Source organism: Sinohyriopsis cumingii, chromosome 12 (assembly GCF_028554795.1).
Source record: "Sinohyriopsis cumingii isolate HCF-2022 chromosome 12, ASM2855479v2, whole genome shotgun sequence".
Classification (NCBI taxonomy): Eukaryota; Metazoa; Mollusca; class Bivalvia; order Unionida; family Unionidae; genus Sinohyriopsis; species Sinohyriopsis cumingii.
The window spans coordinates 13728567-13749791 of NC_142972.1; the positions used below are offsets into that span (position 1 = coordinate 13728567).

General features: G+C 33.9%; 1 protein-coding gene across 1 annotated transcript in view; it reads right to left on the minus strand.

The window, feature by feature from the left end:
- Positions 1-21225, minus strand: part of LOC149786021 (E3 ubiquitin-protein ligase rnf213-alpha-like) — a 559813-nt gene that overhangs the window by 528657 nt on the left and 9931 nt on the right. Inside the window, exons 4-5 of the mRNA XM_089978097.1 lie at positions 15450-15605; positions 1550-1711 (exon numbers count right to left, since the gene is read on the minus strand). Of these exons, the coding sequence (XP_089834223.1) occupies positions 1550-1711; positions 15450-15605 (318 nt within the window). The remainder of the gene's footprint in view (positions 1-1549; positions 1712-15449; positions 15606-21225) is intronic.

Genomic DNA, 21225 nt, shown 5'->3' on the forward strand with positions numbered 1-21225 from the left:
TAACATAGCTTTAACAATTTTTCAGTCATATCACTAAGATGTCTGCAGTGTGGAAGTTTAGACTGTGGATTGCATACATTATATCTATTTATAAATGGTTTGGGGTTGGGGTTTTTTCTTCTGACAAATGAAAATTGACAGACATAATGTAATAATTGGGACTTCACTGCGAAAAATTTAGAGATATTACGAGATCGGGATGTAGATGAGGAAATACCCCCAAAATCAGAGGTTTTTCTCCCGGCTTGAGAGTTGACAGGTATGAACCATCTGGGCTTTTGGAATTTCAGTCAGGGCTTGAGTTTATTTAAGTCACCAGCCCGGGGCCTGTGCATAAATAATTTCTTTTAGCACTGACCAGTATAGTACATAAACTATTATATCAGACTGCAGATTAAAGTTTTGAATGTGCAACCCAAATGTGGTCTCCTTCCGTCTGCCTCGCTCGCCAATGTTTATGTTTGTATTCGAGGACTGGCTAGTATTGCATCATGGTACCACGTGATCTGTCGTCTCATCAAAACTCGGAAAAACTTTGCAATTTATGGAATCGTGGTATCTTCCATGCAATAAAATCACTACCCGCTTATGATATTTAATGTATAAACATGACAGTCGAATTAAAATCTGTAGAGAATTAAGTACGTAAAAGGAAAATTTTGATTTCTAGTCTCCTTTAAAGAAATATATATATATATCTCTGTGTGTGTGTGTGTGTGTGTGATTATTCTTTTACTTTTTTATTTTTTTAACCATGGGGAAAAAGTGCTAGGGTCAGCAACAAGAAACAGAGATGGTCATCAGAATGGAAACATATAGTTAGTGTGTGTCCATGTCACTGTATCTGAGTACAGCCAAAATAATGAACCATTATTGTTTGTAAGGAATCTCTTAGTTTACATTTCAAGCTGAATTGTTTTACTGTCATCTTAAAAATATACTTGATGTCTGGAAATTGTATTCACCATTGAAAAAATTAAAAAGTTATTAAACATAGTGTCTAAAAAACTGGAAGGTCTGGATATCTGGATTGATAACAGTATTAAATGTTAGCTCTTTTTCTTTCAGTAGAAGTTGATACAGTTAAACATTTAATGTATTAGCACATGTAGTATATGATTTTCTGCTTTAAAAAAAACAATAATTACTTCCTCATTCCACCCATCACTTTTGCAAGAGGCACATTTTTAGCTGAATCAAAAACAAAGCCATAGTTTTTTCCATTGAATACTCTGCAATGGAAATGTTGGCTGTGTAAAATCTCCAATTGGCATTTGAAATGAACAAAAGCTATGATGCAAAAGAATCATTCATAAGGTATTATAAGATTATAAATCATAAACAATGGATGAGATGAGAGACACAATGCAAATGTAAATGGAATAAAATGCAGTGAAAACAGAATGCAAAATGAATTCATTTCAAATCCAAATGAAAGGCAAAGAAAATGCAGATATGGTAAAAATACCCATTTGGGAGTCTGTAGCCCATATAAAAATTGTTTGAAGAGGACAATGAAGTTTATTAATTTTTTTTATTTTTTACTCACCATCATAAACCTATTGACATCTTCCTTCCCCTGTTCTGCCTTTCCTGCAACCAACATCAAACGACTCTGAAGATCCTGCAGTTGTTCAAATGTGTATTGTCTGTGACCTTCTGACTCTTTGTCACTGATCGGTACAGTCAACTGTAGGGTATTGTGAAGATCCTGGGAGTGAAATATAACTGAACTGTAACATTCTCAACAAAAAATCAAAAGTATATGAATCCTGAAAATTAAGTTAGGAAACAAACAATTCTTTCATCTATTCCATTTATGATAAAATGGTAAATGCAGAGCAAATTTTTCTGGGAACTTCAGTCTTGCCTGCTTTGTGCAATGCATAACATGTAAAGTAATGTAACTGCTTCTGATATCTATAAGCAGCACTCATCCACATGAGGTTCAATGACCACAAACATGCCCAAGAATTCCCAAAAGACAGTAAAGCATGGCCATGTATTCAGACACACAAGGTTTTTATGCCACTACCCAGCTTGAGAAATACTGACTGATGTGGGTCACAGTCACCTTCTTCTGTGATATGATGATGCTGTAGTTCTCAGGATAGGGGTGAAACAATACACCAAGTATCAATATGATTCATGATATGAAGCCTGCAATATGATACATATTGATACACATATGAACTTGATGGTCTTTTCATCTTTGGAAGGTAGATGGTGCTCTTTCATGTATGTTGACATTCTTGGTTGTCTTTCCAGTATGCAGACTACAGATAGATATATAGTTATCATATATTTATATGCAATTCTCACTGATGAGAAGATAACAACAATACTTTTAAACAGACTACCTGTTGGTTGCAGTGAGTTTTTTCCAATGTTTATGGCCATTTACTGGTGGCTCCATTTAACTCCCTTTTGTTTTGTACAAAAAGAATCATCAGAAAATATATTATTACCAATCTCAATTACACTTGGAAGACATTATGATGTTATCTTTAAAACAGAAGAAATAATGCCATTTCCTTGTGCAAAGAAAATCTCATCGAGGACAAAGCTAGGTATGGGAATAAGGTTGAATACCAACAAAAAAACTATCACAATTTATTTCCTGCAGATGCAAAAGACTGCTGAAGCCACATGTATTTGTTAGTGAAGAAGGAAAACTACTGGCTACACCCAGTCCTATTCTATAATTTTCTTTTAACTTGCACAAGGTGATAAACTTGAGCAGTTTGAAAACTGCCCCATCGCTCATTCTATGCTAATTTCATTTATTCCATCAGCACCTTCATTCACTAGTTCAATATTACTGCATAAAAAGGAGAAATTCCAAATTAAGAAGATGATGACAGTACTTTATCTTAAGAGAGACCTCCCCCTTTATCAAAGAAAAAAGGTGGGGAGGAAGAAATGGTCATATGTCAATATTTATGTAAACTATCTCTCTTTCTTCCTCACTTTCTTATGGCTCTACCGATATCAACATCTTTGACAGATGTCACCTCTAGTTGTATAAGCCTTAATTTGTTAATTAGTTCTGAGCATACTGGGGCATATACATAGCTAGCTTTGTCAGCCTGAATATGTTGGGAACTGATCTTTGTGACTGTTATGTGCAATATTCTAGAGATCACAGATATTATCTTTTGGATACATCTGCTCCAAAATAGGATTTTTCAATAACATAAACTTTCTTTGTTAAATCAGTAGTTTACTGACTACTATGCCAAATTTCTTATCTGTTCCATAATGCTGCATAAGTTTATTTAGTCCATCAATGCTTCTGCAGACACAGGTATTAAAATAAATATCTTTACTTCTTAATTGCATTTTTTAACCCTGATTTTATTCATTTTATAATAACCTGATATAGATACATGTATGTGGTTCTGTAGCATATAATCCACAGGATGAATTTGATTAATTAAAAAAAAAATGAAAATTGCATTATACTCTTAAATTGTCTGCATTTTAATTAGGCTTAGTATTCTGCCCTTTGTACATTTAATTTACAAAGAGCACTGAAAGGGTCATGCCGTCTATTATTTGTCTATCCAGCATGTACATCTAACTCATATTTAACACCATTTTGGGCTCAAAATCACTCAGTGGTGTCTCCATATACTTCATGACTTTAAAAATATTTGTTATCATCACTATCATCAGCAAGTATTTGCAAAACAAAATCGTAATGAACCAGGCTGTGAATCAGACATTTTGGGTTTTCTAGGTAGCCTGCATTTAAAACTTTCTTCATGACTGGTTCAAAACTTTGCCATAATTTTTAATCCTAGTCACATTGTCCTAATCAAATTTAGTTTCACAACCATTCATGTTGTGCTTGAAAAACCCAGATGTGGAACAGTTGCTACCCAAAACACAAATGTCGCAACAAGAACTGTTAAGTAAAAATTGTATAATTCACCAAGCACATTTTTCATATGTGGGACTTCAACAAAACTGCGGGAGTCCTCATGTTTCATTGTTCTCCAAGCATGCAAACTTGTAAACATTTTGCATGATTCGCACAATCTCACACCCTGACAGCATCTCTGCTGAAGTACTTGACCTATCAAATGACTTTCCCACTAAGTCTCTCTGTTGCTATGCCAATACTTCCTGTATGTCCCAGAGAGAATAAGCTACATTGATTTCTGATTGGTGGTTATTGTTTAACCTGGTGCAAAAAAAGCAATAACAACAAATGAGAATTCAGTATAACATATTTCAATGTGCAACACACCAGTAATGCTGCTTTCAAATCAACCAATGGAGTCAAGATACAATTCAAAATAGAAACTTCGCATTAATGTGGTTATTAAATGATGAGCAAAGTACTTCATAAAACATGTGGACCATGTTTGGAATGTATAGTATATGCCGAACATACTTCTGGGTTAAGATAAGCAGCGTGAAATGGGTGTGTGTGTGGCAGCCAGATTACAAACCATGTCACTTTGTGTTTACTTGTAGACAGCAAGTGGGTATTCTCATATAATCTTTTTCATTTTTACTAATAAACATGAGGGTCTGTGACTGCCAATGCTGTTTCAGATGGATTATAATTTTAAAGAATAACAAGGCAACTAATAATAATTATTTATGACTGCTGAAGACTAAAATAACATGCATACGGCAAGTATCGTTTTGTATTGATTATCCATCTCATATATCGATATGTGTATCATTTCAGCAAAAGTATTGAAGCATCCATATATCAATGAATCTTTTCACCCTATCTCAGGATGTATAAATATATCTCGTTTGACAACTGCACCAGTGAAGGATCCAAGAAACACACATAAATATTAAGGCTGTACCTAATATCTAATGTATAAAAAGAAATAAATAAACAGTAACCAAAATTTAATGTCCCAGTGTTGTATTTCCCAGGATGCATGTTTGTTTTATGACTCCAAGTAGGAGTGTTAGAGTTGTTGTTGTGGGGTTTAACGCCATTTTTCAGCACACGATAGGCTATACATGGCGGCCAGTATTAATGGTGGAGGAAGAACCCGGGAAAACCCCGGAAAGAACCACCGACCCACGAGAAGCTACTGGCAAGCTTTCTCACATACCCACATTGGCTGAATCCTAGACTCGAACCGCCGCAGACAGAGGTGAGATGGCAGTGATCCGTAACGAAGAATGCTTTAGACCACTCGGCCACTCGGGGCCCCAGGAGTGTTAGAGAACCATGGACATACTGTCAATGGAGCATGGAGGTAACAATGTCCTAATTTTGGTATGGTGCTGTTATATGTCTAAAGAATACAGGTATATATGACCACTGAAGCCAGAAACATAGGTCATGGTAACCTACCTTGTGATGATGGTGTAATGTGCCTCAGAGATGTAGAAGGTGCATGTATACAATATACATGAAAAGTTAAGTAATTCCGTTACCAGCTTTTGATACCATGATGTTGTCCTCCTTCAAGATACATGCAAATAATTAGTTTCAAGACAGAACAAACAACAGTGCCAGTAGTGTGGTTGTTGAACACAAGAACAATAAAGAAAATATCAATTCTTCTGAAATTCATTTAGTATGTGGTACCCATTATGCAGGGTTTTTGCATCTTTTTTGATGACTGTACAAGAAATATTGTGCCACAAACTGGCATGAAGTGAACATCAAAAGTAAACATTATGTCTGGAACATGGATAGTAACTAACAATGACATACTACTATCTGGGGAAGTACTGCATAACCCAGTCATGTATTTTCTATTAGTTTAGTTTATTCTGTTTGTCCATTTTCAATGTGCATAAGAACAGTACATTCAAGATTGCATCTTTACATCTGCCAATAGTTGTTCCTAAATGTGATATTCTAGAGACTGGAACAGTGTCATTTCATATATCTTCAGATTCCAAGTGCATAATTTCAATATTACACATGTCAACATTCTACAATGCATTCTTCCATTTAAAAGTCTCCACACAGGAACTGCATTCTGTCTGGTCATTTGATTGCATATAAAAAATCAGAACAGTAAAAATATGTATCGTAGAAGTTACAACTTTGCACAGTGAAATTACAACTAGGATGTTACCATAATGCAACTTGGAATATTGTATTCAATGCCATCTTTTGACATAATGGGGCAATATTATTACTGTAATGACCCATTATGATGACATATGAAGATGTTAGATTAATCACTAAAGAGGCTAAACTGCCCTGTGTCCAGTATATTGTAGATTCTAAGCATGGAAGACAAATCATGATGCCCTAAGTCAAACAACAAACATTGGTGAACTTGCCATGCTTCAAAAGAGACAGAAAGAAAACACACTTAATCACTCTAGGGATTTCAATCCAACTATATTTTCAACATGGCATATATTTCTCTTTAAACATCTTTATTTACCTATATATTTATTTATTTCCACAGGCTGATCATGAACTGGAGTTTGTTCACACTGAAATCTTACCATGAAATGATAATCATCATATATAGACACTCATGTATAACATGATCTAGAACAGGTTCAATGTCAGGGGATTTAATAATAATAATAATAATAATAATAATAACTATTTATTTATTTTTAATTTTTATTTATTTAGAAGGTAACTCAATTAGTTACAGAACTAATCTACCCTGAGGCCTTCTATCTGTTATTGACAATATATACAGTATATACAACAGGATGTGAAGAATCTGACTTGACACTAAATAATTAAGTGATTTTGAAAGTCAAATTATCAAGCCTAGAACACATGCACAGGCATATTTGAAAACATAAACTGATATAAAACATAAAATATCCTGCATTGAAAAATTCAACTTTGAAAATGATGCAAATTTTTGCAGAAAAGCAGACGGTACTTATTGTACTAGAACTGTTCAATTTTCTAAAGATTTCATCCATTTGAGACATTGATTATGAAAAGAAGAAATGCTAGGAGACTGCCTTATGTCACTGGGAATGTTATTCCATACCAGTGGCCCATTATATGGAAAACTTTTTTTAAACAATTCCTTCTTTGGCCTTGGTATGATGTAATTTTTACTTCTTATGGATGGATTCAGCCAATGTGGATATGTGAGAAAGCTTGCCAGTAGCTTCTCGTGGGTCGGTGGTTCTTTCTGGGGTTTTCCCAGGTTCTTTCTCCACCATTAATACTGGCCACCATGTATAGCCTATTGTGTGCTGAAAAATAGCATTAAACCCAACAACAACAACAACAACTTCTTATGGACCTTAAATTTGGAGTACAATACCATCTCTTTGGTGAAAGATTTTGCTTACATAGATAGGAACGGCTTTTTGGATAGTTTATACAACAATTTGGCCTTTCTAAGAAATATTCTTTTATGTATTGTTAAAACCTTTATATTTTTCATTGCATCCTGAAAATTGTCTATACTTTGATCTAGAATTAAATGGCAAGCCCTCTTTCAGAGTCTTAAAAGTGTTGTTATATTTGAATTAGAGGTATTACCCCAAATTACATTACAATAGTCTATGTGCATGTTTTGAGTTTCCTCAGTAGCAAACTAACTTTTACCGACTTGTGACATACTGAAAAGAAAATGTGCTTCATCATTCATTACATGATTGTGCTGTGTTTATCCACTGAATTCAGACCTATATGACCTGTGACAGAATTATTGAATATTTTAAATCTGCATGGATTTTTTCGATGGAAATACTTGTATTATGGATTAAATGTATGTGATGAGATTCGTGGGTACACAGTGTTGAAACTCTATTCATGCTATACATAAGACATGTACCAATCCATGGTTCTCTAAATAAAGTAAAATATTATATATGCCTTATCTGTTTTCACTACAGGTATATTTCCCATTTAATATGCATCGATTTAGGATTGTAACTGCCAATGAAACACGTATTTTACCACTCACATTTATTACCTACACCCCCCTCTGCAAATTTGTTGGGGTACATGCATCATTCTCTGCAGCTAACTGACCTGGTTGCTTATAACATGGTCTGGTTCTATGGCTCCCAACTACCGTATTATAGTGGGGTCACACTGTATATATAGATATGTGTGTATATCTATAGATATGTGTGTGTATATATATATATATATATATATATATATATATATATATATATATGAAGGTCTTTCTGATATTCTGTATGTTTCAGTTTCAAATTTTAAAAAAATACTTAGTAAAATGAGTAAGGATTTGTAATGCCAATCTAATGACACTGCAAGGAAAGCCTCGACTAGACTGACACCTTAAAACTAATAGTATATTTAAGTTTATTTAATTGTATTTTGTTTCTTTTATTTGAGGCATTTCATGTAAACCAAAATTTCATACAAAGAAATGGTGTTTTGGTAAGCTGCTATTTTGTGAAAAGTGTTAATACATATACTTTTCAAATGTATTTTACCCATTCCACATCCCTACCCTGTCTTTCAAGCACAGAGTTACAAATATTGCTTGTTTGTCTGTTGCTGATTGTTTATTGTTGTTTTTTGTTTGTTTATGGAACACAATGGTGCTGTGAAATAAGGATTCATTGTTTATAGAGTATTTTGTTTGTTTATGTAGACTATTTTTGTTAAGTGCTGAATTTACATGAAACTTGTTAACAAATCAATAATGACTTTAGAATTTAATTTTTTAAATAAATGTCTTGCCAACTATATATAATGTTTGTAAATTCTGTGCAATTATCATACTACTAAGTAGGAAATAAGAAGTTTTTCTTCAGCTTTTATATAGCCATGACCAAAGAATGAAAAATATATTAACATTGCTAGGAGTTCATTCATTTTCAGACAAATATTTTTGTCATAAATATTTTCAAAATGCTATTCTCTTTAAATAGAAAATAAAATCAATCACATGATGCTCTTTGGTGAAGTTATTCACAACATTATCCAGTCCGATGGGAGTTCAATGAATTGTTTGGTTTGAAATGGATGATTTAGAGTATATATGAGTACATGAAGTTCAATGGCTGTTTTGCAACACAAGCACAATATTAAAGAAATAAAATTGTACATTTCTGACCAAACAATGCGCCAAATGCATTTTATGAGTACTGTTGTCATGCTGACCATTTATTTCAGCAAGGATCTATCATGCTAATATATGTTCCTGAGTTCACACCCATATATATTTAATGGCTACAACATGAAAACATAGGAGAAAGGTTAAAAGAAAGCTATATTTATCACTTCAAAGATTTGGGGAGAGCGCTGAACTTTTAAAACCAGAGATTATGCTTAGCTATTGATGAGCAGTGAAGAGTGGTTTCTTCTCAATTCTTCACAAGGAAAAGAATCATTCATTTGAAAAAGTAAAAAATAAAAAATAAAAATACTTTGAAAGAGGGAAGTATTTGTATTGTCTTATTATTATTCATCAAATACTATGCTGCTAGTGAGACATGGCAGTTTGGACATCTAGTTTGGTCCTCCATGGTTAGAATGTGCATTATACTTAATCTACATCACTATTTTCATTCAGGTATTATGGCACCCTCAGTTGTCATAATGGGACATTAAAGATTTGCATCTTGCATCATGTACACAGCCAACTTGCAACTTTCAAAGCACTACATTATAACTTTCAGTATTTAACAGTATGTGATAAAATGAAATATGTCAATTGCAAGACAAAATTTAGAGTTGGAAAGAAACAATAAAGAATGTTTGCATATTAAAACTTACAAATTACAAAACATCACTCAGATGGAATCTGAAGACACAAAACTGCAATATCATTAAAAAAACTCAGCAATAAATACTAATAGATGTGAACATGCAATCTATAATGTGCATCTTTCACACACAGAAAATGCCAAATAGAATATATAGCACAGAAAATGCCAAATGGGCAGATGACCTTTCAACTATGCATATACTCGGATCTAATAATGTCAACTTTTTACATCAAAATGCAGAGAAAGTACTATGTGAAATGAAGTTGCCATTTTGAAAAATTGTTAATCTTGATTGCCAGCACCTGTTGCTTCTAGGAGATCAGCTTGCTGCTGTCACAGTTATTGTTCATTTGCAGCATACTGGTTACTTACATGGTCCTTAAGTGACCATGTTTGTATCACATGACTCTTGTGACATTGCTAGAAGCAAAGACGGTGAAACTATACCTGCTAATTGATTGTTGTTGTTGTTGTTGTTGTTGTAAGGTTTAATGCCATTTTTCAGCACATGATAGGCTATATATGGCGGCCAGTATTAATGATGGAGGAAGAACCCAGGAAAACCCGGTAAAGAACCACCGACCCTCAAGAAGCTACTGGCAAGCTTTCTCACATACCTACATTGGTTGAATCCGAGACTTGAACCCACACAGACAGAGGTGAGATGGCAGTGATCCGTAATGGAGAGTGCTTTAGACCACTCTGTCACTTGGGGCCACCGCTAACTGATTGTTCTGCAGCCCCATGATAAGAGCTCCAAAAACATGCTCAACCTCAACATCATGAACCATGTCAATACTAGATAGGTTGCAGTGAGTTTTCTACAACAGACAAAACCCCATGCTGATCTCGTGATATCGCTTGATGCAAAGAGGGTAAAACTAGCCCTGACTATCAATTTGACTGCTCTGCATGACATGAGCTCCAATAACATGCTCAATCACAGCGTTGTGAATCATAGGGACACAAGATGTAGTTGCAGTGTTTCCTGCATCAATGAAACATTTTGTTCATCTGTAACACTACTTAGTCGGCCATAGTTTCTGGGTAGCAGTGCTGACCAGTGTGCTGAAAATTAGCTGTAGGAAGGAATCTAAGTACACTTAGTGCAAAATAAAGGAAATTGTGGTAATCCAAGTCTGACTGTCTTTTACGTGAGTTTTGAAACACAAGGAAATACCATAAACTAATGGAAAAATTACAAAACTGTCATTAGTGGTTAAAACAATGAATTGACCATCACTTTGGACTTGTGGACTGACCAGTCACTGGACCTATGCATCATTATGTTAAGTCCCTTAGGGTACAATGGGTTCAATGAAATAATGTTTTCAAATATTCAACACTCACCCCTGCTTATATAATGGCCAGCATAACAACAGTACTGATCAAAGGTATTTGACACATTGTCTGGTCAGAAATATATGGTTTTATTTATATGTGTGTTAGCCTTGAGAAATAGCCATTTAACATGATGTAACCATACAATCAATCAATTCTGTGGGACTGATCATATGAATAACTTCACAGAAGAGCATTAATTTTATTTAAAAAAAGATTAGGAAAACTTTTATGACACAAGGATGTTCAATCGGTTTGTGGAAATAAATCATCTCACACTGTTCATATATGTCATTCTGTGTTAACAGCTACAAAGCCAAAACATGATATGTATATTTCCTATTGCACTGATTATAAAATTAGGGTAGGTAGGTAGGTTTTTTATATATAAAAATTTAATATTATATTATATTGATTAATATATAGTGTACTGGGCTAAACCAGCTCAATTAGATGTAGAAATAAATTTTAGGGTTTTCTTTTTTTTTAAACATCATATATATTATAATGATTTGTATATATAATGTACTAAGTGCTTCAGCCGCTGGGCAAAACCGACTCAACCAGATGCACAAATCAACTTTGGATTATTTTTTTCTTAACCCTGTGGGAAAAAAGTGCTAGATTTGGCACCGAAAAACAGGCACAGTCTGCCGATCGGAAACACATTTTTTGGGGGTCTAAAGAAATAATAAAATAACAACAGAATCTTCTTATTCAGTAATACAATAATCATTAAGAAATAGGACCTTGTCATCATTTTTTGATCTAAGTTTTGCAAAAATTTTATATTTATCAAAAGACATTTATTTTAAGAATTAAATTTAAAATCATTATTCACTTGTTAAAGTTTATGTGTAGCAAATTCAGCACTTGACAAAATAGTTTACATAGAGAAAACAGTAAATATACTGTTTCCTCAATTTCATTAGTGTCAATCCTAAATATTTCCATTAAAAAAAAACATTTACAAATATTAGCATGAAACAATCAAATCGTTTCCTAAAGTAAGTTTTCTTTACAGCAAGATTGTTAAAATTATGCTCTGGAAAGATGTAAAATGGAGGAAGTTCTGGGCTATTACCCCCTGGGCCTCTACCTAGGGTTCCATCCTACAGATCCCTCACCTACTTGTTCATAGCCTTCTCCACCCCACCCCATATATATATATATATATACACACACACACACACACACACATACATACATACCTTTCTGTAACAGCAGCTGATGAAATATATTTTTTTAATTTCCAGCCAGTCATTTTGGATGAACTATATTTAATGACAAAGCAGACAAACAGGAGGGTGTACAGATTGGAAGAGGGCATTATTTAATTAAAAGAATTTAATCCACTGAATCTGAACCAGGTTCTATATCGCGCTCCACATGTATAATTATGTGTGTATCCATATTTAATGATTATCCCATCTTAGCGAAACTAGCAATAAACAATTCCTGATCCACAATTAGCCAGTTATAAAGAATAAATAAACAAGTTTAAAAAGAAGGTGTTAGTGCCATTTTTCAAACAGTTGGACAAAGGATGCTAAAGCATTACATAAGGGATTTTTATTCTCTCATGCAAAACAGGGCAAGTTAACCAGTGATTGTGGGTAGCATTGGGGATCTATGGCTATGTCTTCCATTTTTAGAATCTGTAATATACTGGACCTGGGATAGTTAACCTTTTCAGTGACAGATGTTAACAGTACCATCTGTCATCACAAATGTTCCATTATGCTGACATTTTACTTGCAACTTTCACTATGACACAATTTAACTTCTATGATGCATTTTTACTGTTTTGGTGATTAAAATATATCAACATGCAGAGAGGATATTTAGAGAGGGAATGATGCACTGAAGACTGTTGACGTGTAATATATAAACACTCATATGGAAGCTGAAAATATGACATTCCACTATTCCAATATCACTTGTATAAATTTAGAAATATTGGCAATCACAAAGATGCAACCCTAAATGATAATCCTACATACATTGAAAATGCAGCAAAGAATATATATCATACATTAACAGAAAACATACACATCAAATTATTGCAGTAATCCCCGCTTTATAGTGTACACACAGTGTGTACATGGCTATACATTTTTTTCAAGTAATTATTTATATGTCTTGTTCTACAGGTATTAAGAGTTTAGATATTATTATGTTCCTGAAGTAAGCAATTTTCATATATTATCTGTCAAGTCCCAATCTGTATTAATATCATTATTCAGACAGCTGAGCAAGTCCTTCAGGCCAAAGTATATTTAGATATGACTTGAACAATCAAGTACAAAAATCCTTAGTGTTTTTGTGAATGGAAATTCGTATATAAATGGTAGAATATTTTTATTTGTGTGTTGTGTATAAATTTATATCCTTAAGTTCAATTTCTGTACCAAGATACACTATTGCAAAAGTAAATACTGTAACTGATGCATGAACCACCTCTATTCATGTATAATTCTAACCTTGGACTTTTCAACCCCAAAATCTTTATGTTTCTTTCTTACCATATATGCAAGCCTTTAGCAAGTTCAGGCCAGAGTGTGTGGTCTAGAACTAAACCTTCTCTGCAGAAACCATCACCATTTTATTACACTGAATGTGATCTTGATTTCTGACCTTTGGACATCCAAATCTGTATGTTTTCATTCTTACCCTTAAAGTGTAAGTTAGGCCATACGTAAGGTTTGGTAAAGGTACTTTGGAATTAAAGTTATTATGCAGACCCAATATTTCTCAAGTTTAACCATGAACTCTGATCTTTACATCCCAAAATCAATATGCTCTTGACCTCTGGTGCAGGTCCTCCACAAACTTTGGTCAGGTACATCATTTAGAATTAATAATAATAATAATAATAATAATAATGACCTTATTTAAAGAGGGTAACACAATTAGCTAATAACTAATCTACCTTGAGGCCCTCACACAAAGGAATTTATTTATTTTAGCTGTATCTCTGAAGCCAATGGATAATTATTGGGTTTGGAAGAAGGAAATACAGTGGGCATTTCTAATCTCAACTGGAATACTATTCCAGAGCAGAGTTCCATTGTATTGGAAACTTTTTTTAAATAACTCCTTATTTGGTTTGGGAATTTTATACTGTTTGGTAGACATGGATCGCAGGTGGGGAGTATTACCAGGTAGCCTATACTGGAATAGTGATTGTAAATATTCAGGAGCACTATTATGGGATATCCTGTACATTAATTTGGCTTTTCTCAAACAGATTCGGTCTTTAATAGGTAATATTTTTAACCTACCAGATAAATTTTCCTTGCTTTCTTTCTGGATTGATATTAGCCCAAATGCTCTTTTTTGAAGATGTGCCAGCTTTGCTGTTTTTATGATTTGAATTACCCCATACTGAGTTTGTATGTAAATACTATTTTCCTTATTTCAGTCACAGAGACCTAACCTAAGATAGTTGAACCTCAAAATAATCGCCATACTCCTTAACTCAAGTGAGTCTGGGATACAGAACTCATGTTATTGTGCATTTCTTTTCTTCTTTCAATCACACTGATCCTGATCTTAGACCTTTTGGCCTTAAAATTTATTGGCTTCTTCCTTACTTTACAAGCCTTATAAAATATTCAGTATAGGTACATAGTGCAAAATCAAAGTTAGTGCACATAAAAAGATATCAGGTGGATTGACAGATGGATAAAGAGATGTCATATCAATATATGTAACAACTTTCAGCTAGTATATAAAACAATTCCAGGACTGCTTATACTGGCATGAATTTTTTTTGTTGCTGTCTGAACCCAATGATGCAGCTACCAAGTTCTGTATTAATGATAACCAATTTTAAAGATGCAATGATTTATGCACAGTGAATATCCAGTATATGTTTCAGAAAGATATGTCTATGCCATTTTCATCAATGAAAGTTATATGTACAGTTTCAGCAAGTAACATTTTGTCATATTTCATATACTGAAAAGCAAAATCAATACTTACATATCCTTACGAGTTCACGAGTATCACAATTAATTCATCTGAACAGAAACAGGCCAAAAATATGGAATTTTCACTCTCAAAGCATTAATACTTGTTCACATTTTTTATTTAAAGGGTTGCAGAATCATTCTGACTTAAAAAATATGATAAAGCCATAAACCAGAAGTGTTTAACTATATCTTTTTTCCTGGCAAGAGATTAAAAAATATTTGCTTAGGTGGCAGTTTTCACTGCAAATACTGAACATCAAGCAAACATAGGTAAGTAAACTTTCTGAAAACTCTGAAATATAACTTGACCAATTAACCAAGCACAATGTGAGGCTCATTCTTAATGCCAGACCATGTCATAAGCTCACTTGGTGTTGCTGCCAGTTGAACACTCATAAAAACAAAATCATGGTGGCTATGGACATAAGTGGGTCAATTCATAAAATGTCTCACCAAGCCCGTGAAGGTGTCTCTGGTAGTATTCAAATTTCCAACACAGTAAACACCCTTGGAGTTGATTGCTTCAGCCTGAGCAAGGGAGGTAACTTCTACTGATCCATGTGCTTGCTTTACAGTCTTCAACCATTCAAGATAACGACTTGTATCTTGCTACAATACAAATTGTAATGAGTAGGCAAATAAAAGGATGAAATGTATTCATAAAATAAATTAATGCATGAAGAAAATGCAATATTTCAGCAAACTTGTCAGAACAAGAGCAACAACTGGGTATGAGATTACTCACCTGGCAGACATCTACCAGAAAACAGAATTTAGAAGCAAAATATTTTGTTACTCGAGTGCTTTCTGTAAAAACTTCTTCAAATTCTATTAACCCTTTAGCTACCACTGTCGTATCTATGTGTCAACCTGTAAATAGCTCTTCAACCCTACTGTCGCATATATACAGTGTCAATAACACTGGCGAATGTGCTTATAATCCAGAACAACTTAAAAGCCCAGTGCCACAAAGATGCATATGTGACCATGTTAACTTAATAATGACTGGCTGAAAGTACTACATTTTATATATTTTTAATTATCAAAACCAATGACAGGACTGTTTACTCAATATTTTGATATAAGTTTGAAATGTGGTCAGACAAATCTGGACACAAAGGAAGTGCTTTTTCTCACATTATGAAACTAATGTTGTTGAGATAGACAAAGATGGATTCTGATTCAAGGGTTAATGCAAGCAATATAGAAGAATTTATTGATCAATCTTAATGCAAGTGATTTTGAATCAGATGAGGAGGAAGCCATAGTCCCACCTGCACAATGGAATGATCACATCACCGTGTTCAAGATTGACAATTTTGATTCTGACGTTGGTTCAACTGTTGAGCTTAGACCACTAAGCAATGAGAAAGATTTCTGGGGGAATTTTAATTCCTAAATTTCAGGTGGAAAAACTTGTTAAAGAAACAAATGATAATGCCAAAAAAATGGGTTACCAAAGACAAGACCTGAAATGATATGATATCAACATCATGGATATGTGGACATTTGTTGGAATCTACAGAGTTATAAGCATTATGTAGAAAACCAATGTACTTTAATGTGTGGATAATGACCATTCTGAGAGGTACCACTATCAACTATGTAATTAGAGCGTATTTCATTCATATTTTACATGTACATATGTAAATATTGGATTTATTTGTGGGATTCAAAACAGTTTTCCTGACTGTGATTTCTTGTGTAATGGGATCTAGGAGTACATGTCAGGGTGGAAATATATAAATAACATACTCTATACAAGGTAAGCTGTTTTATATTTCATTGAAATCCAGCAATAATGAATGCAATAATAAAAATAAATATAACCATCTTTTTTACTATCAGTCTGTAGTCAGCCATGATGATGCTCCAGTATCAAGCCTAGCAACCAGCCTCAGTAGCTGATACGGTAACACTCAGCAAAAAGTGAGGCTGCACAACAGCTATCATGGTTAAAGGTTATTCAAAGAGTTGCGTGAGGGTTTCTGTACTATTCTCAGCCATATATATATATATATATATATATATATATATATATATATATATATATATATATATATATATATATATGTGTATATATATATATATATATATATATATATATATATATATATATATATATATATATATATGGTAGATTGATGTTACTGACATCCTCAGATTTAATGATCTGATGCCGTTAAAGTTTTCAAAAGTCATTTAATGATTAAAACATCCAAAATAGGCACAGATCCCCTACCTTACTGCTTCCTAAGCAGTTTCTGAGAAGTGGTTAAAAGGTATTTCTGTTTCCTTATTCAATTGGCCATTTCTGCATGCCTGTTTAGCAGGACTCCTTCTATCAAATGAAGCTGAATTCTGGTGACCACATTGTCAGAAGCAATTCAAAGATGAAGTTTTAGCAGGTGTATTGAATAGTTGATCAATATCATTTGTAATAACTATAAAGTCCTTCATGATAGGATGCTTTTAATTACATATGGTAAAAGCGATTTTAGCTGGGGGTCTTTAAAGATTTTTTATATATTTAGTACATTGGCCATATCTGATGGAAGACTGACATAATTTGTATACAAATTATCTCTCTTTGTACCAAGATCCTTTCAGTCAAATCTGATTGTCTTCTACTGAAAAACAGTTCCAGAACCCCAGGAGTCTAACTTATAATGGGATGATTAGGGTTAAAATACAGATATAGAATGTGTATTGAACAGGAATTGTAATATGTATCAATATTCATTATAACACTAGTAATATACCAAAGTTTCACTTGAATACTGCAACAAATTTAGAACATGGTAGTGTGAGGAGGGGTTAAGTAGTACAATTGCAGTAACAGTTAAATCCAGGAATATGTGTGTTTAATTCATCATCCATGAAATATCTCTGACCAAAAGACTACATCATGTTTCTTTTCATGAATCTTTGACATAATCTTTCTGTGTCAATACAATGCAAGACCTATTTTGTGATGTGAAAATTTGCTCAGCCAGCAGGCAGATTCAACATGGCAGATTGTGGTTTCTTTGTTCCTTTATAAGATACTAAAGAGATCGGGTTTACTCAACAGTGGTGGTGTATTCATTCCAAATTTCAAAGAGTGAAGGAGTAATAATATTTTTTATGTCTCTAATATTCAGATTCAATAACTAATAGTATTTTTCTAAACCAATATAACATCAGGAACTAATTATCTCTGACTAGTAACAGTTTCTCGACATTTAAGTGATTTGGTGTAATAACTGGTGCATAATAAGCTATTATACCTATTGTCATAATTAATACAGTGGATTTATGAAAATATTAAGTTAGTGTAAGTGAAATTTAATGTGTACATTGTCAGTTATTCAAGAGAATTGGGGAAACCTATTCAAACAAAGGATTTTAGGTAATCCAAGATGGCTACCCAAGTGGACTAAGCTGAACTACAACAGCTATATCTTAACTCAGATGATATATTATTTACTGCACTGGCACAGAAAAGAAGAAATCCATCAATGTTAATATCAGGATATGAATATCTGGATTCAGAATGGAAGATCTCTGTTCTTGTGTTTGATTACATTCAGCCCAACTCTGAAATATAATAAGAGATCATAAAGAAATAACACTTTGTTTTTACTTTTCTACCATGGAAGACTCTATCACTCTATTGTGTTTGATTCAAGATAGGCAGCAGCTTCTCAGGATTCTCTAAAAGTGAAATTGACACTACACCCACAAAACAAAACAACTGTCAGATGCTGATGATGATAATTACAGTCTAAAGTACAACACAAACACTGTAACTATTTGTAACATAAAGCTTAATATCAGAATGGCAATACCAGCTGACCTAAAGATATGGTCAAGGAACTGATAACAGCCATAATGGCTTGATCTTCAAAATTCTGAATTCACCAGAAAATCTGCTTTCCTACAAAGCTAAGCTGACTCTTTATCGTTACACAAATGCTTTACTTATTCAAGGGCCTAATTATAAAGAATGGACAGAACCTAATTTTCATCTCCTAGCTGCAGAAATTTATTCTGAAAAAGTAATCATGGAAACAATCAGAACATTTTGAATGCCTGGAGTAGCACCCCAAAACAGTCTTTGCTAACCTCTAGTGGGTTCAAGATTCAAGATAACACATTAACCCCTGGCAATGAGTTTACGTGGCAGGAGGTAGTAGCCTACTGCTGAGCTCTGAGTGTCAAGGTCATGTATGATACACTAAAGTAGGTGGTATTATAAAAAGGTAGACAGATGTAGCTCTACAATGATACCAAATAATCTGAAAGTTCTAGTTGCACTACAAAATACAGAGGGAAAAACCTCATTTTTTGGACCCAATTTTTTTCCACCCAAAATTTGCCCATGGTCAGAATCTGATTTTGTTTTTGGATTTTAGACTTTTTGGTCTCAGATCTAAGGCAGACCAGTATGAACTGCAGACAGACAGATGAACTTTTGCAAAAAGTAGGAAAAGATGGGCATTTGGAATAAAGAGTGGTCTCGATACAAATATAATGGGTCCATTAAGCAAAAAAAACAAAAACAGAACTCCAACTTTTACCCTACTGCTCATGCGCGAGCCAAATAGCCAATAAAAAACGATGTTTCTAACACAACTTGGCATTAGGTTATTGGAAAACCACTGGGAAGTTGCTGTATTAGGATGTATTCAGAAAAAACTTTCAAAATGTATTTCCTACTTGAATTTCCGGCAAAAATGACAAAAACCTCCTGGGGTTAATGTGTTAAAAGATTGTCATGTACAGCTCTCCCCAATTGGGAGATCAGGCACAGAAATAAGTGTTGTTACACCACTTAACTCTGGTGAAATTCACCTAATATCTTCCTCCCTTTCAGGAACCAGAAACTGAAAACAGTGGTGAGGAAATTTCAGCTGAGCTAGCTGGAGAAAGCATTAATACTGAATTGCTCCCCAAGGCCATCACAAAAGCTGATGCTCAGTCAGATAAAGTTTCTGAACTGCAGGGTGAAAAAGACATGACAGCCCTTAAATGAGGGGAAACAAACTAATTCAACAAGAACTTGCAAGAACGACAGCAAAAGCCAATAAACTGTCAAAGGAATGTGAATCTTTAACAACCAAACAGGAGTCAGCAAGGAATAAGCCGAAAAACTTGCAGAATTGCTAACACATTTCAAGACTAAATTTATGAGCCTTGAAAAACCAAATAAAAGCATCAGATGTGACCTAAGTAAGACATTAATCTGTGTTGCCTTATTCTGGAAGAGGACAACATAAATATGAAAGAGAAGTAAAACAATTAAATAAAGACAAAGATTTACCCGTCAGAAATTATATAGCTGAAAGATGACTATGCTGCTTCAAACAGCATGCATCCTAACATTTTAGTAGCAGTGCTGGAAGACATCATAAATATGAAAAAAAAGAAATTGTAAGTACTCTCAAAGAAGAGTCACAAAAGCACATCAGTGAAATAAGCTAGCTTATGACAATACAAGAAAATGCCCAGAGAGAAATAATAATTCCAAACCCACCCAGAATATAGGGAAAGACCCTACAGTCCCTCGACCAAGCTACAGTGCAAAACTCTCAACCACACAATGTCACAGATAGCAAGAAAGGGTCTTCATATCTCAGGTATAAGAGCTTTAGACTTTGTAATACTCTGGATGCTACCAAAGACAGAGAAGAAAACACCAAAGAACATGATAATTCCAGAAAAAAAAACTCTCGTAATTGGAGACTTCATTATGAAATATGTAAATGAAAGAGGTCTGAAACCTTGGGTTCAAGTTAAGTGTTTACTTGGAGCAAAAAATGGTCATATATTTGAGGCCATGAGAACAATTAACCTTTCTCATTATGACACCATTATAATTAATGCTGGTGGCAATGATGTAATTAACAATGTTCATATTGACCAGATTGAAACCAATTTTTATAACATCCTAAACAACATATACCTGGAAAATCCTAACTGCATAGTTCTTTTATGCAGTGCATGCCCAAGAATTGACACAGACATGCGTAAGTTCAATGCTCTAATTAAATATTTATGTCAGGAGTGGAATCAGAAAATGATAGACATTGAACAAGGATTCATGACCATGTCTGGATTAGTTCTGGAACACTTAATGGCAAAAGACAAAATTCATCTAAATATGAAGGGTTTATCTGAACTTCTCAATGCAAAAATGAGATTTTCTCAATACTAAAGGACAGCTATGATGCCTCTAAAAGGCATA